We start from the raw sequence: 17166 nt of genomic DNA on the forward strand, positions 1-17166 counted from the left end.
CTTTTCAATAATTCTAAAGCCTTATGGTTATTTTTGTCTTGGCACCCAGTATAGGAGGCCCAGGAAACTGACCATCTAGACCAACCATCTTCCCACCTTGCAGAATAAATTGTCTCTCAAACCGTTTATTGAGCTTCTGATAACAACGTGTTGTCAGTTGGCTGTGATCTACAGTGGAATTTGACTGGCATTACCCTCTTACATTTCATCGTCTCCATTAAAGTCAGAGTAATTGAAAACAAGCGGTCACGATTTATTTGAAATTGAATATTGAGAATCTCAGCTAGGATTATTAAAACGTCTTAAAGGAGAAAAAGCCTTGTCTTTTAAATGATGTAATGTTTGTTTTGTGCACTTTAGTGTTTTAATTCAAAGCTAGGATTCAACACATTATAATAAAATCGGGCTGATATGCAGTTCTATCTCCTCAAATGTTAGGATTTCCATGTCAGGACCCTTCATACTCTTCTGTATGTACTCATTTTGAAACATATAGCTATTGTACCTATAAATACAATACACTTAATAGTAGATTAATTTATTAAATTGAAGTATACATAAATATACATGAATGAATATTACTTAGGTGTAAAGTGACAAAGTCATGATAAGCAACTTGTAAATGGAGGACACATTAAGTAAGTTAAGTCAGGCACAGGACAAATGTGCGTTGGGCATACAAACTAAAAACTGGAGAACACAGAATTCGGGTAAAGGTCACTGCAGTTTGGGAGGGGAAGTCCAGATGAAAAGTAGGTAAACAATGTCAGTCTGAAGAATGTCTTTAGGTAGTCAGATAGTTCATTTATACTGCATCTGTAAATAGTAGCCATGAGGTTTTTTTCTCCTTGCAAGCGCTCTCCATTTGAATAGGAGAGGGCCTGCTGCATTGATGGGCTTTGTGAAGCAGGAGGACATTGCCAACTCCTCCAGTGTCTCTTTGTGTCAACAAAGTATCACTGGAGCTATCACTCCTGCCTGCCTGTCTGCTGCCTGTGGAAGACTTTGGTGTGGCTGCACAGTGAGGCGTTCTGTTCTAACAGATATTGCAACCGGCAGCTGGGGAGTCTTTCCTCACTGACTGCTACTCAGGAGTGTAGAGCCTCCGTGGACTGAGACGGGAGCTCAGTAAACATTGGTTGAGCCAATATATTTGTTAGATGAAAAACAGATGAGTGGTAAATGAACAGAGATTGGAAAATAATCAGCAGAAAGCTTCTTAGACATGTGTAGTAATTCAAAGTCCTTTCCTACAAGCCTGCTCTTCAAAGCACCCGAGTTTACACCAGCTAATCTGCCCCATAGATTGTAGTAAAATTAAGAACTAGAATCAAGGGACTTAATCCCTTGATTTTAGCTTATATAAACCACTCATTAATTGCAGGGTTGAGAAAAATAAAATTAAATTACATACCTATTCTATTTACTCGTGTTATGGTATGGCAGAGTAAGAGATGAAAACAGCAGATTTTCATGCTTTATAGAAAATTGGCTCATCAGAAAATATGACTGAATGTATAAGTTAAAATCCATTTATTCCTGTTCCCTTCATTCACTAGTCATATGTACTGAGTACCTAGACTTGTTAGTCATTACTGGATACTAATCTCTCTTATGCATAAAGCACAGGGATTAATTTCAATTTTCCTAACAACCCTGGATAGTGTATCGTTCCCTCCATCCTGTGCCCTGACATCTGGAAGCATTTCTTCTTGTGTAGTGTTTTCTAGGTTGTACAACTGCATTTAACACAGCTTCGCCATATTTTGTTTCATCCACTCTATTTTTGCGAATGGGAAAAATTAGCACATAGTATAGCCATGAACAAGATGCTACAATAGTAGGCATTCAAATAACCAATATATACTCTCCTGTAAAGAAATAGGAAGAATGGGTAGAATAGAAAGACTTCCCTGAAGAAGCTGATGCTAAGCTTAGTACAGTTAATGATGGAGGCAAGTCTGTCCAGACAGACGTGACATTAGATACAACACTGGATGGAGAGTCAGCGTTCTGCAGAGAATGGCTCAGGCTTATGGTGAGTGGAAGAGGTGGAACAGCATGCTGGGGGGAGGGATGCAATCTAATTATAAACACCTGCTCTCAAGGAGAACAACTGGAGACCTGTAATTAAGGAGGTCACTGCCCAAGTAGAACACTGTGGCAACTTTAGGAAGAGTAGATGAAAATAAGCAAAAAATGGAGTCCAGAAGACTATTTAAAGACAGAAACTGCAGTCAGAGAGGGAGAAAAGAGAATGGACACTCTAACTTGAAATGCTGTGAGCTGATTGATTACTGTTCTCTATTTTTCATATAAAATATTTTAAGGCAGTTAAAAATGCTACGAGTACTTATTCTGCCCAGGTCATTAAGTCACTCATCTGCCTTAAAGTTTTGCCTACTGATATGAGATTTTTCTTTTTAAATATTACTAACAAATTTAGGGTTTTATAGAATTGTTAATTTGGATTGAGAAAGCAAAATGTGATTCATTAGGGTAAAAACATTTTTCTACAATTCGAGTATCTACTAAACAATGCAGTAATTAGGTCTCAGTATTTGCTATGCCAGCCTCTGGACAATATATTGAAATCAGAGCAACTCATGTTTCCCGTGTTGCTAGCATTCTGAAAGACTATACTTTTGTTTTTCTGTATGGATATGTTTTTATGTGCAGGAGAAAACCATGAACATTTGTGAATGCGTGCATTCATATAAATGTGGACAATTCTCTATACCCTGTATAACCTGTGATATCTCAAGCATATCAATTTCATGTTGTTTTCAAAATGCCATTAAAATCCATTCCTACCTGTATGTGCTATAACTTTTTGTGTAGTAATCTGCAGTTCAAACCTGAGCTTTTCCCCGCCCCACTGATCAGCAGTCAGTGGTGTTGAAACCAAAAGCACCATCTGCAACTGCATCCAATTTACATGTACTGTGGGTCAGGTTTTCTTGCTTTCCATCTTAAAATCACTAGGCAGTTTCACTGTTCCTCAGCTGGTTGATGTAAGCCCTCAAGTCTCAAGCAGTGTGTGGTGCATTGGCAATATCATCCATGTCCCAGGAGCCTTGTTATCCTCCTTCAACCGTACCTCATTAGTCAGCTCCAATACTTTTGATCCTTCTTTGAATTCAGCAAAACAGATGTATATGGAGACAGTACATTCCGTATGCACTTGGGCAGTCACAGACCAAAGATAAGAAATTTTCCATTTCTAATAGGCCTGTGTTTTCCAGCCAGGGTTTCCTTTTGGCTTTAATAGTATCTTGTACAAAGATAGTTTGTGTGTCTGTGTGTGTGTGCGTGTGCGTGTGCGTGTGTGGATGTATGTATACATTTATGTGTGTTTATTGTTTCTATGATGTATGTGAAAAGTGACATTATTTCATTCATTTTACCTGAATGTCATGATGTCAGTGCTACAATTAAGGAAGAAACTATCAGTGTGAATTCAAGTTCACCAGGAACATTTTGTGTAAAAATCATCTCTTCCCCAAATACAGAAATTGGTTTCTTAAAATAAATTAATATACACATTCAGTTTAGCATGGTGGCAACACTGAACATAGTGTGGTAAGACTGATACCTGTCTTTCATGGGATCCATGACAAGAAACTCAAGCATTGTGGGATGTTAACGTAAAACTAGAGTAAGAAAAGCAAATGACCATTTACTGGGCAGCTGCTAAGGGACTGGCGTAGCTGAGCACACGCTGCTTCGAAGCTGCTGTGTGGAGGCTTGTCGTCATTCCCTCACTGCATGTGGGGAGAGCTGGTTTATGATCTGAAGGATGCCCCCAAGGGCCAATGCTGCATCTACCAGAAGAAGCAAATTCTATGCGTGGGTGGGCAATGTGTAAGAATAGATTTTGTTGTACTACGTACTCTAGCACGTTCATTTTAAAAGTCTCACTTATTCCAAGAAAAAAAAAAAAAAAAGCATCAATTTGAACACATGCATGGAAAAAAAAATACCTCCATTTGGAGCCCTTTAAATTTGGTCTCATTTCCATATTCATTTCTGTTTTGCCTCCAACTTCATTTGTATTCTCTTAGAATTTTTGCATTTTTTGAACTCACAGATTTTTTTTCTTCTATTTTTAAAGTTTAAATGAAAAGATCTATAAATTATGTTAAGCTATTTTCATTTGCCCAGATTTTAGCAACCAATCTAGAATATTACTCGAATTTATAGAACATGAGATCTACCAAATGTATTTCATTTTTCTTTACCAGTGTTCAAAAGTTTTAATCATGTTGTTGGGAAGAATGATTGTATTTCTCAAGGGCTGACTCTGAAGTTTACAATATGTATTTGTAAATTAGACAGCATTTTTCACATTTGAAATGAATGTATTCTACCTCTCAGATTTCAAGAATTTTTATGATAAGAGAACTTTAAAGTAAGAGCAGTGGAAGGGATGAGACTTCCCTGGAGTATAGTTGCATTCTGCTGCCTGTAAATTACAGAAATGTGGTTTTGTTGAAGGGAAAATAAAACTAACAACAGTATCATAATTACGCTGACATGCATAAATGAAGTCTGGTCTATGCAAAACATATGAAGGAAATCTGTTAAATTCAGCCGAGGTAAAGAACTTGAAAACACAGTGTTGAGTTCATTCATGAGCTTCCTGGTCCCCCAGACCAAAGGTGTAGGCCACCCAGTTTCTTTAAAACAGGTGTGCACTAGATGATGACACAGAGGTTAAATGATGTGGTTTGAGGGGGTACATGATTGAGATTTCTAAAATCCAAAGTTACTAATAAGATATGTGGTTTTCATACGAGGAAGAGAAAAACTCACAATATTTGGAGAAATAAGAAAAACCGTATTTTTACTTTCTCTACTTTTCTTAGGGTTGTTATTCAAAATCCCTACAGCCAGCCCACACACCTCACAATTTTCATTTTATTTAAAGAGCTATGAAATCCTTCAATTAATAGACATGATATTAGATCCTAATGTCTTCCATTTCCCTTGCTTTATTCTTATTGTCTCAGATAATAAAGTGGATTTTCTCTGAGCCTCTCCTATGTGCTCCCCAATTTGCAGATTTCATTAAAGCAGCACAGCTGTGCTCTGGCCAATGGCCAGGTGCACAATGTCTGCGAAAGGAAAGAGGGAAGCAAATCCAGAAATCTCAGTAACCCAGGGGTTAGAGACTTGACAGGGACAAGAGCCTTTTAATATTTGTACCAAATTAACTGTAGGAATACGGCTTATCTCCCCATCAGGGTCCTCATGTGCCTTGGTGCCTTCTGTTGTGTCCTCGGTAGGAGGGGGTCTCGTGCCTGAGACATGATTATAGAGATTACATTTCTTCCACCCATCTCCCAGGGCTTTATTAATCTTTCATTTACATTGGGATTAGATAAGATTCCATTAACCAAATCCACTGAATAGATTCATTTCTTTTAATATTTATGCACAGTCTCTGGTCCTTAAAGTGGATTCTTTTTCTCCCTGCCCCTAATTGGATCAGTGAGGTTTTTTTCTTATTAAAAAATTTTCTTCTTTCTACAGATTAGAATCCATGAATAAGATTAGTGACATCTGGCTCAGCTAAAGTTAAAGGGAACACAGATGACTCCTTTATTTCCTATGCTATCAAGGCAAAAACTTTCAATTCAGCCTTGTAACTCACTTATGGTTAGAGTGCAATACAATATCAATGACAACAACCCCCCTCTGAGAATTTTCAATATTCTGTGTCTGATCAAAACTGAGAGTCATGCAGGGGTGACAATTAATAGCACCAGACTTGCTTTGAAATCCTATTTGACTGATTTTGCTAGAGAGTCTAAAGTGCATTTTTCTTATCCAAAAGATACCAAAATGTAGCATGAAATCCTGACATATTTTAAAATCATGGAATAATATCTTTTAAATGCACTAGAGTACATTTAAAGTTGTTTTCCTGAGGCTTTTTATTGACAGTAATCATTGAGAATTCAGCTTTTTACTTGTATGCATTTGAGGAAGACTTTTCAGCTTGAGCAGTATTGACACCATGTCTGGGCAATGCTTTGTTCCTGGCTCCACTCAGCACGGCAGGCAGGCTGTGTACTGCTCTCCCACCCTTGCATTGGTTGTTTCTAGATATGTCACATTACCTTGAAAGGAACGTCTCTTCAGTTGATAATATCGTGCACCCAAGGAACAGGCAGTTCTTCTATTCAGGTTCTAGGTAATCAGAACTCACTATAAAATGACCTTTTAGAGATAAATGTCTGAGAGATAGTAGGTATATTGGAACTGAATTGCACTCCTTTGAATGGAATCTCTGTAGTTGTCACAAGGGTTTTTGTATAACTTTTCTCAGACCTATATCCTTCTCTAACAAGAGAAGGAACACCAGTAACCCACTCAAAATGTTATTCTAAAATACCGTCACGCAGAGTAAAATAGTTAATGCTTGTTGGCCTTTAGTAAAAACCTAACAAAGGATGCTTATTATTCTGGATAAATTTAAACAGTATGCAAAATGTTATTAAATGCAAGGCATATTAAATAAGCAGTATTTCTAGTAAATGCAAATACTATAGTAAATACAATGGTCAGTTACTTGCATACTATTTAGCTACCTCACAAATAATGAACTCTAATCTTTTGTGTAACTTCAGTAGCTATATTTCTAATATAAGGCTTACTAAAATATTTTATATTTTAAGTTTATCATAACAAATATTTTCACTTTGATAGCATACATATTTTATGTTCAGGGAAAAGTGTACAAAGTTTGTCATTTAACATGAAACATTATCTAGAAATGCATTCTGTATCATGAATATATGATAAGAGATTTTATTGCTTATTTGTAATTTTCTGAGAAGATGGATAGGAAAATTCTTTACAATAAACACAAATTAGTATCTCTGCTGATTAATGGAAAAGTTAATTAGCTTGACCATAATAATTTTGTTATGTATACACATATCAAATTTTTATCTCACTAGACACACACATAACACATACACAACACAGGCGTATGCACACACACACACATACACACACTTTTCAAGTAATGGTAAAGCTGTGAAAATAATAAACTATAGTTGACAATATTTATAATGTTCACATATTTAAAGGACTTTAATGCATGGTAAGACCTTGAGTTCTGAATAAATCAACAGAGCACATTCAAATTTAATGAAATTTTGATTAAACTTAAAAAGGAACAATAATTCATCATTTTACTGCTTAAAGTTTTCAAAAGAAAATTAAATTCCGAACTCATCAATGATCGTGCTTTCTGTGTCATGACAAGATGTAGCTCAGAAGGGTCACACACTTGTAGAAGAATTAACAGCATTGGCAGGAGCTGCTTTTGTGCTATTACAAATTGGATTTTTCTTTCTTCCCTTGAGAAGCCACACTGAACAATAGACTACTGTTAACAAGAGAACTACTGAAGACCAAGGCCATATTTTTGAAAAACCAAGTGCATGAAGAATAGGGATAGATGCTTGGCACTGTGAATCAATTATCAGTGAAATCCTGTAATGCCACACAGAAAAGACTCCAAAGTCAAGGCTGATTCCCTCATATTCAGTGCTCTGAGAAGGCTGCACCTTGCAAATCTATAAAGGGTTTAATTTGTACAAAGCATAATTTTCTCACAGATAAACATACCCATCTGTGAACATTACCCGAACATCAGAGCTAACCACATTTCTTTTCTCCACAAAGGGAAAGAATCAGAAGTTTGTGTGAATGTAAAATAGTATTACTTTCAGGATTCAGAGGAATGGTAGTGCCAGTCTAAATCTAGTATATGACTTGCGGCTGATAATATAAAATACAGCATAATTAAAAATAATGCTGAGGAAATCAGAGAAAATCTGTTAGAGATATCAATAATTTTAGAATTTATAGAAGTTATGTTGATAGTCACAAAAGATTTGGACGTTCTGGGGTAGCTGGAGAAATGGGAATCGGGCTCCCAAGGAAGGAATGGATTCAGTTCGCAGCAGCCACATCTCACAGTCAACAATTGTCTGGAACTTCTGTTCAAGGGAATCTGGTGTCTTCCAGGTCCTAGAGCCCCTCATTCACGTTCTTACCCCACCACACATGCATGTATATACACATAATTTAGAAAAGTAAACCTTTTAATGTATCTGAGCTTCTTTGGAAATATAATTTTCTTACTGATTATGAGATAGTATTTAGTTAAGCAACTGTATTGACATCTCTTCAGTTGAAGAACATTTAATTTTGATGTCTCAATACTGAAATAAAGATTATGACATGTATGATCAATTGCATTTTGAAGCCTTTATAGTAAATAGTTGCAAGTGAAAAGTTTTTTTTCAGTAATTCCTTGAACATTAGTCTGAGTTCTATGAATAATTTTCAGTATAATGTCATTATGTAAATGAATAGAATCTTTAACCATCAGGAGAAATAGTTCCTGAAGATGAATACTTTTCTGAAGTAAGTGGGTTTGCTTGTTTTTTTGTATCATAAAACAAATATGATTTATATCTTTTAAGTATTCTGGTGTTAAGAGACTAAAAATGAGCAGTAGACACCAAGAGGAAGGACACAGCCACCAAAAACATTCAAAATAAAAACATCTCCTTACAGAAACATGCAACTTTTCTAACACACCCATCTGTTGACCCAGTTGTAGCTACAATTGTTACTTTGCCAGCACCTTTCTCACTGAGCTTTACACATTGGGAGACAGAAAGATGTGCAGATAAAGATTTGTTAACTGTGTACATGAAATGAAGGTGGAAGAGAAGGCCTTACAACAGGTGGAGGGGAGGGCTGTTCTTAAGGCTCCCATGGTGCTTTAGCTAATGTGATAGGTATATGTCATCACATCTGTCATTCTTTCGTTCTTTGATATTCTACCTGCCGACTCCCTACTTAGCTCAGCATCCTCTACCCTGAGAATAGGCACACTATACAGGTAGACAAACATTACGCACATGAGTCACCGGATGTGCAATTTTTATTGATTGCAAAAGAAAATCTGTTAATTTCAGGTTATTAAATAATATCTACTAATCAAAGATACTCTGTTATCTGTTTTAGGGAAAATATAACTGAGTAGCTGAGGTTCTACAGTAGCACGCATGTTTTCTCTTTGCTTTGATGCTTTATGTATGCTTTTTTACGTTTTCAATGTAATTTGAGAGAAATAAAACTTGAAATGTTGCACTTAATCTGAGTTTCTCTGGATTATGTTTCATTAGGGTGCAGCCAAGGGAATGAAAAGAATATGGGCTAGTTCTTTCTCTGGTTCAGCCTCTGGAATGGGATTGGATTGACAGACTGCATACACTGTGCCAGTATTGTCAAACTGTCTCCCAAGAGGTGTACTATTGGATCTGTACTTCCAAGGCTGTCCTATGTGTTTTCACTTTCAGCACTGGACATTCAAGTAAAGACTGGAATGTCATTAACAGAACAATGATGCTGTTCAGGAGTTCTTATAAATATATACACTGACTGTGTCTTGACACCTGATTCATACTGGATATCTGGCTTAGGTCTTGCTAATGTCATGGGTATATGTTATCATTTCTTTCATACTGAGTAGAGTTTAGAATAAATTTAAGTTTCTTGCCTGTGCATATACTTTATATACTTGGCTCATTTGTAGATTCATATATTAATTAAAGTCCTTAGAATCTGAAATGTCTCATCTAGAAAAAAAATTCAAATGTATCAACTGGGAATTTTAAAACATATAGCCATAAGGACAGCAATATATCAAAGCTTAGCTATTTTGCTCGATGCATGGTAGCAAACTTTATAGTCTCCCCAGCCCTATTGCCAAGACATCTAATAAAATTAAGAAGAAAGAACAGTCTGGCAAACAAATTAAACTTTATTAAAAGTAATTATTTCTTATCTATTGCTTGTTGTGAAATAGAGTCAAGGAAATTGAAAAGATAGACTAGATTGGATATTAATGAAGTGGTTCTGGATCCTAAATAAACATCAGGATTCATTCTGTACAATATTACTGTAAAAGTTATGAATGTTCAAAAAAATACACTGTCCCTGTCTGTGAATATTGTATATTATCTTAAATATTCATGAATGGTATCAGTTTAGGTTATCTATGTGAATATAAATTTCCACATAACTGGCCAATTGGTGTTCATGAGATCATGCTTTTGAATATAATTCTTCACCATCTCAGATGCACTATGGATCTGACCCAGCTCATGAATATTCAAACACACACACACACACACACACACACACACACACACACACACTGATCTTTCTGAATGTAATCACACATAAAGATGAAAATCTCATTATAATAAGAGCTGCATCAGGATGCTGGTCCCAGAGTGTCTTTATAATATTTTGTGCTCATTGTGTTCTTTAAAAAAGAAAACAAACAAAGGAGAAATATTAAGACTAAACAAACATGCTATGTAACTTCCATCTAGGACAATAATAATATGTAAAATAAAACAAAACCAGATAAATCAGCATAGAACAAAACAAACAAGCAGAAGAAAAGGAACCGAAGGAAAGGCAAGTAGGTTTTCATCTTAGCTTTGTAAAACCTGTACATTTTTTAATTTTAGTTGCATTAGTTGTATCCTGTAGTTATAAAAAATAACAGGAGTAAAGATTACAGAAATTAGAAAATACTTTGGAGGTGAATGAATTGATGGCACAGAATATTAAACCTGGTGGAGCACACCTAACTCAGTGATTAAAGGAAGCTTCATTGCTATAAATGTGCATGCTCAAATGAATTAAGGGCCTGCAGCAATTAAAACCGCTTTAATCTTGAGAACACATATAATTAAAGATGTGTTTTCCAGTTTAGGCTTATGTAGTGGTTCTCATATACGTATTGACCCAAGCCTCATTCTGCTCATCTGCTGGCAAATGGTTTTAATATAGGGACAGGAAACACAGAATTTTCTACACCACTTGATGCAGGGGAAAACTATATTCTTTTGACTTTTCTTTCTTTTCTTTTTTTTTCTTAATAAGCTCTTATATAAGACTCCCGGGATATCTTGAACTCCTGATCTTCTCACATCCATCTCCCTAATTCTGGGACTATATGTATGCACTAACAAACATAGATTCTACAGTGTTGAGAATCAAGACAAGGCTCTTAAATGGGCCAGGAAGGTGCTGGCACATTCCCCAGACTCCCAGTGAAACTTTAACCACACTAAACTTAGGATGTAATGATCATGGAAGCATATTATTTGAATACTATTTTGAATCATGTTCTATCTGGAATTATCTTTCTGGATACTCTTCCAAACTAGTGAATGGCATGTCTTTGGAGTACCTCTCTAGATGCATAAATAGTTTGATTTCAAAGTTAATAACATGGGACATATCATCAGCATGGTCTAGTTATTACCAGAATGAAGAGGAAAAATAGAAATTATTGCTTATAAAGGTATTGATGAAGCACTAAGTGACTAGTTCCCAGTCTCTAACATTGATATTACCACATTTCCTAATGACGTCTACCAAATTATATGTATGATTTGATACTGTGTAAGCACAGCTGATCAATGATAATGTTTTTTGTTTTGTTTAATTTTTTAAACACTTGTACCAGGATAAATTATATATATATATATATATATATATATATATATATATATATATATCACAAAAATCATTAATATTTGAGGGTTGCTCTGTTGTAGACTCCCTCTGAGAACAGCAAGAGATATAAACCAACTTTCTTCTCTTTGTATGTCTAAGGAGCTCCTGGTATTTTGTGTCTGGGAGTAATTTTATAGCAAAGAGTTGTTTAACAACGTCTGTAGTCAGTTTTTCTTGTCCCAGCATTACACTCATACCTAGTAACTAGCACTACCACTAACATTCTGCAATACACTAGAAATCAGTTACTTATTCTAAAATGTCAATCCAGACTGCCATCAAACAAAATTGAAAACCAAGTTCTATGCTTTAAACTCTTTAATTTTCAGGAAATTATAGTATTTTACTACAAATAATAATTGCATGGAACAAATTTAGAAAAAAATATTATAACTTTGAACAATTTTTTTTAATTTTTCTTGTTTTTGTTAGCAACCATCGTGTTAAACGAACTCAACTGGACAAGTGCCTTAGATGAAGTTTTCAAAAGAAATCGAGATGAAGACCCTACGTTGCTGTGGCAAGTGTTTGGCAGTGCCACTGGACTGGCCCGATATTATCCAGGTAACTGTTTGGTGATACAGCATGTATGGGGGAAAGCTGGGGTACCAGAATCAGTCGTTTCTTTTAGTGGTCCTATGTATTCTACAAAGATGCTGATGCTGTAGTAGTTTTATTGGTCACATGGGTACTGCTAAATTCTCCAGTGGATGTCCCACATATCCTGGTACACATGGGCAGCACTAATTTGACCCAATAGGTTAAATAATAACTAACCACTTAAGTAGCAGTATTAGTATTGTTACAATAATAGTGCAAATTCTTCCATGAAGAAATTTTGTAAAGTATAATAAAACACTTCTAAAATGCATACTATCTTCTAAATGTTAAATATTATATATAAGAATATTGAGTTATAAAGGGAAAAGCAATACATATTTAAATAAATAAATTATAGATATATGGATGAATAGATAGATAGGTAGATAGGTAGATATATAGATAGATAGGTAGATAGATAGAAGAGGAACCAAACTTGGGAAAGAGATTAATGGATTTGCTGGGTGGGTGGGTGGGTGGTTAGGATACAGACAAATACCTAGTATACATGTTTGAAAATACCAAAGATCAATAAAACTGTTATTATGGAAATGAATGTAATCTTGCACTAACTTGTTCATAATTACTTAAAACTGAAGTACCTAAGAAGTAATGAGAAATGGTACTGGGATCCTGGTCAGTACTGTCATGAGCTAAGACACTTGGCAAAAATCTGACAAAGAAGTTATACAGAAAGCCTGAAAAAGAAAAAAAATATGATTCAGGTCCAGGTGTACAACCATTACAGTACTACATAGACTTCTAGAAATATTTTGTATGGTTCCTCTCAAGAATCAAATCTACAGTTGAAGTTTAAGCTTCAAAAATTCTAGTGTTTTTCTTTAAACCAAGGAGTGTGTATTGGTTAAAAGTGAGAGGTCTGGGAAATAACATAGGAGCACACAGCTTTCTTTGGCTATAACAGATTGCAAACAATCTTAGGTCATCTTAGTGATCAGATATACTCAATGTACATAGATACGTTTTATAAATTTTAATAAATATTTTTGCAATGGTCTTTACTTCTATAAAGGACGATAAGAAGAAACAAACACTACTTACAACACTAAACAAAATTAATCATTGATCTCCTATGGAAAGACTTAAGTGAAATATTGATTGATGTTTGTATGTTTTCCACAGTTACCTTCACCACATTCTTACAAATGTAATACACATCCTTTCTCTCAAAGGACTGAAAAGATAACCTACCTTTCAGTAAACACAATGGAACCTCAGAGCTTTGTTTTGGATTTGTTTTGTTTTACTGTTTAGGTTTACTTAATGTGCTTAACAATGTGTCATAGTGAAACATCAGGGAAAATTAACTGAAATAAAATTTCAATTTCCCCTTGCTTTGTGTATTAGTAGAAACAAATGTAAGTGTTCAGGTACCATGAACAGGTGAGGTCTTTATAACTTCTGTGTGACTGCAGAGGGAAGTGGGGGAACAGTGGTCATTACTTTTTCCAGAGATCTGATGGACTAGTGAAGAGCAAGTTTAAATTACCAGGATGGAATCTCAATAATATCTCATGTGTCAAGATTAGCATTAATTACAATAATAGCATGATTTCCTCCATGAAAAAATTTTATAAAGTATAAAAATATTTCTAAATCTCATGCTATGTTTTAAATGTTAGATATTATGTATAAGGAGACTGAAACTGTAAAGGGAAAAAAACAACAGCATATATGTACATAAAAATCCTGATATGATAAGCTTTAAACAAATCTTACAAAATGTTGACAAATACAATTTGAAAAATATGGAAACCAAATACCTAACATCCTCTCCAGTAACCCACAAATAAATTATCTTTAACTAGGAACACCATGTACGTATTAAATTTTATAAAAATATTTACCTCATTTAAATTCTCACAAATAAACAGTCGAGGGAAAAGATGAAAGGAGTAAGAGATTGAAAATTAGAATATCACTGAGAAAGCAAAGAACCAAGGCCAGAGAGACAGGCATGGTGCGGAGAAAGACAAATGCTTCCGATAGGTACTCATTATTAAAAGTCACATGTTCTTATTTTTCAAACTAATCAGACATTTTCTAGTGTGTTGACATTTGTTTACAGTTCCTTGGAAAAGACATTTACATTTTTAAAATTTAGGCAAATTCTGGTGATTCTCTTGGAACACTAGCTATGGAATCCAGTCTGAGCCCAAACCTCAAACATCTCCAACATCTTTGTAAGTAGGGTTTGGTTGATCAGCTCAGCAGAAGACTGCCCTCATGAATTCAGGGACCTACTGGAAAAATTCTTAAAATGCTCACCATGGTGTAGCACTATATATGCTGTGTATGTAATTTCTTTTCTAGTGATTTCAGTGCTGGGTTGGTCTTTATGAGGTTAACAATGTAATAACATCAGATTTCTTAACAAACAGGTAAGATAAGGTCATCAACATGAATTAATTGTTATAAATGTCTCAATAGACTCTACTTCTATTATCAAACTAACAAAGAGAGGTTTATCTCCGCCTTTAAGTTCCATTTACTAATGAACAGAAACAGAGATGTTACTACTTTATGTTATGTGTATGTGTAGTCTATGCATATAGGTGCAAATACGTTTTCCTGTGCATATTTGTCTGGAAGCCTGAAGTCGACATTGGATGACCTCCTCAGTCACCACTTTGTTTTCTTTGGGACAGATTCTGTCCTGGAACATTCAGGTTACCCATTAGACTAGATTGGGTAGCAGAGCCCCTCAGATAGCCTGTTTCTGTCCTCGGCAACCTCCTCATTTCATGCCTACATACATGGGCCTTGGGATCCAAATGCAGGAACTCCTGATTGTACAACAAACACTTTACCCACCGAACCGTCTTTGCAGCCACAAAATGCGAGTACTAGATCATTCTACATGAGGTTACTCTTCCTGTTGGAGCGGCAGACATGGACCTGTGTGAGTCCTGCTCCACAAATATAAAGGAAACAAATTCTAAGTACTATTAAATATGATTCCTAGATGTTATCATGGACCACTGAGATAAACCACAATTAACAGTACTTCAAACTACAAAAGATTATGGTACCAGACTGATGGCTCAGTGGTTAAGAGTATGGGCTGCTTTTGCAGTTGACCTGGCTTCAATTCCCAGAAACCACATGTGATGCCTCTTCTGACCTCCATGGGTTCCAGGTATGCAGTCAAAGTCCCCATACACATTTAAAAAAAAGAAAGGCAATACAAAAGAGCAGACATTGCCACAGTAGCATGCTTCCTGTTCACAACATTCACTTGATCTAGGACATTAAGGAAAGTAATTTAGGTTACAGTCTCTTGATAAAGAAACAACATAGAAACGGGGAAGGAAACCCAAACATGGCTGAGTCATGATGTCTGATAGTCACGCCACCTTGTGAGCTTGACCTGTAACTATTTCTTCATTTTTCTATATGTTTGCTTGAAAAAAAATAACTGCTAGTTAAACTTAAATCTCAGAAAAACAATGAGATGTAGTGACCTAAAATATGCTTCATGCAGCATGTATATGTTTTTACTTATAAAATACTGGTTTTGTTTTGCTCTTCAAACAAAGGGTTGTCGCATATCCCTTGGTCTGTTGCTGTTTGCAGTTTCAGGCTCCTTGTGTCTCTATTTGTAGCATCAGAGAGCCCACACACCCATCACTTTACAGTATCATTATGAGCAGCAAACAACTTTTATTTCATGTAGTTATCCAAATGTAGACACTTCCTGTAACTCTAAGCTAAGATACCTATATTTTATTTTCTCATGGGAATTCTTGTCATGGAATTAAAAAGTAAATTGTTTTTCAGAAATTTTAATCTTCTGAATCACAAAATTTTTTAAAATGCTTTTTTTCACTGTTTAAATGCTATTTAAAATAGGACCACCCACCATGATTTATAGCAAAGAACTGTGTTCTAAAACCAGGTAACCATATCATCTTTTGCATTGGATGAGGTGGTAGCTTTCAAAAACTATTGCTGACCTCAGTACTTAAATCAGGAGAATCATGGTCCTTACATTCACAAGAGATGCGTTAATATTCTTAGCATCTTGCCCATATGTTGGAGAAAGTCCGAAAGGTCAGCTACCTACACAAGTCTTGAGTCTCTTGACTTACTAGATATCAGGTATTTATTCTGTAGTAATAACTCTGAAAAGTAGTTTGGTAGTTTGTTTAACTTCAGTATGTATCCTTAGGTTAAATGGCCTGCTCTCTCATATGCCAGATATGTACAAAATAAACTGTGGAACCCAATCCTTTGTGTGCTTTCTTGGTTTCCTTTGCCACTCTTGTTCTTCAGTCCTTTCCATGTTCTTCTGTTTTAAAGATAGGTAGAATTTTTATGCTATAAAAGAAGGAAGGTTATCCTTGGAGAAGGTTTTTAACTGCTATTAAAATCATCTTACCTTTGTCTGTGTCACACCATAATTTACCCATTTCCTCACAAACAACTGGAAATCTTTGAGCAAGATGACCCCCAACATCATCTCTAAATGTGTCTAGATGGTCTCTTCTGCCTTGTCCACAGTCTTTTCTTTACAAGATACTTAGACCCATTTCCCCTGCTTAACTACCCACATATTGCATAGCTGAAGCTGGCATGCAACAGGATACAGTACTGCTCACCAGTCTTGGGAGACTAGAGGACAGGGAATGATAGACAGATTGGTCAACAGATTCTATAGCTAAGCCAGAAGAATATAGTCTACTAATGTGTAGCATGGTTGAGTACTGACAGTGAGAAATGTGGGCTTCAATAGATAGTAGCAAGAATCCTTAATGTTACCAAAAAGAAATGATAAAGCTTTAGGTATTGAATATGGCAACACCTTTATACAATCCTTATGTAGTATACACATGTGGCAAAATATTATTCTTAATACCCATAAACAGATATAGTACTCGATTTAAAAGGAAAGTAAAAAATTATAAGCCAAAC

At 35.5% G+C, this 17166-nt stretch overlaps 1 protein-coding gene across 6 annotated transcripts in view; it reads left to right on the forward strand.

The window, feature by feature from the left end:
- The window catches only part of Cacna2d1 (calcium voltage-gated channel auxiliary subunit alpha2delta 1), a 395918-nt gene that overhangs the window by 277202 nt on the left and 101550 nt on the right, over positions 1 to 17166 (forward strand). For all 6 annotated transcript variants that reach the window (XM_034518854.2, XM_034518855.2, XM_034518856.2 and 3 more), the window contains exon 7: positions 12064 to 12195. In XM_034518854.2, the coding sequence (XP_034374745.1) occupies positions 12064 to 12195 (132 nt within the window). The remainder of the gene's footprint in view (positions 1 to 12063; positions 12196 to 17166) is intronic.

The sequence above is a fragment of the Arvicanthis niloticus genome, chromosome 15, assembly GCF_011762505.2.
Source record: "Arvicanthis niloticus isolate mArvNil1 chromosome 15, mArvNil1.pat.X, whole genome shotgun sequence".
Taxonomy (NCBI): domain Eukaryota; kingdom Metazoa; phylum Chordata; class Mammalia; order Rodentia; family Muridae; genus Arvicanthis; species Arvicanthis niloticus.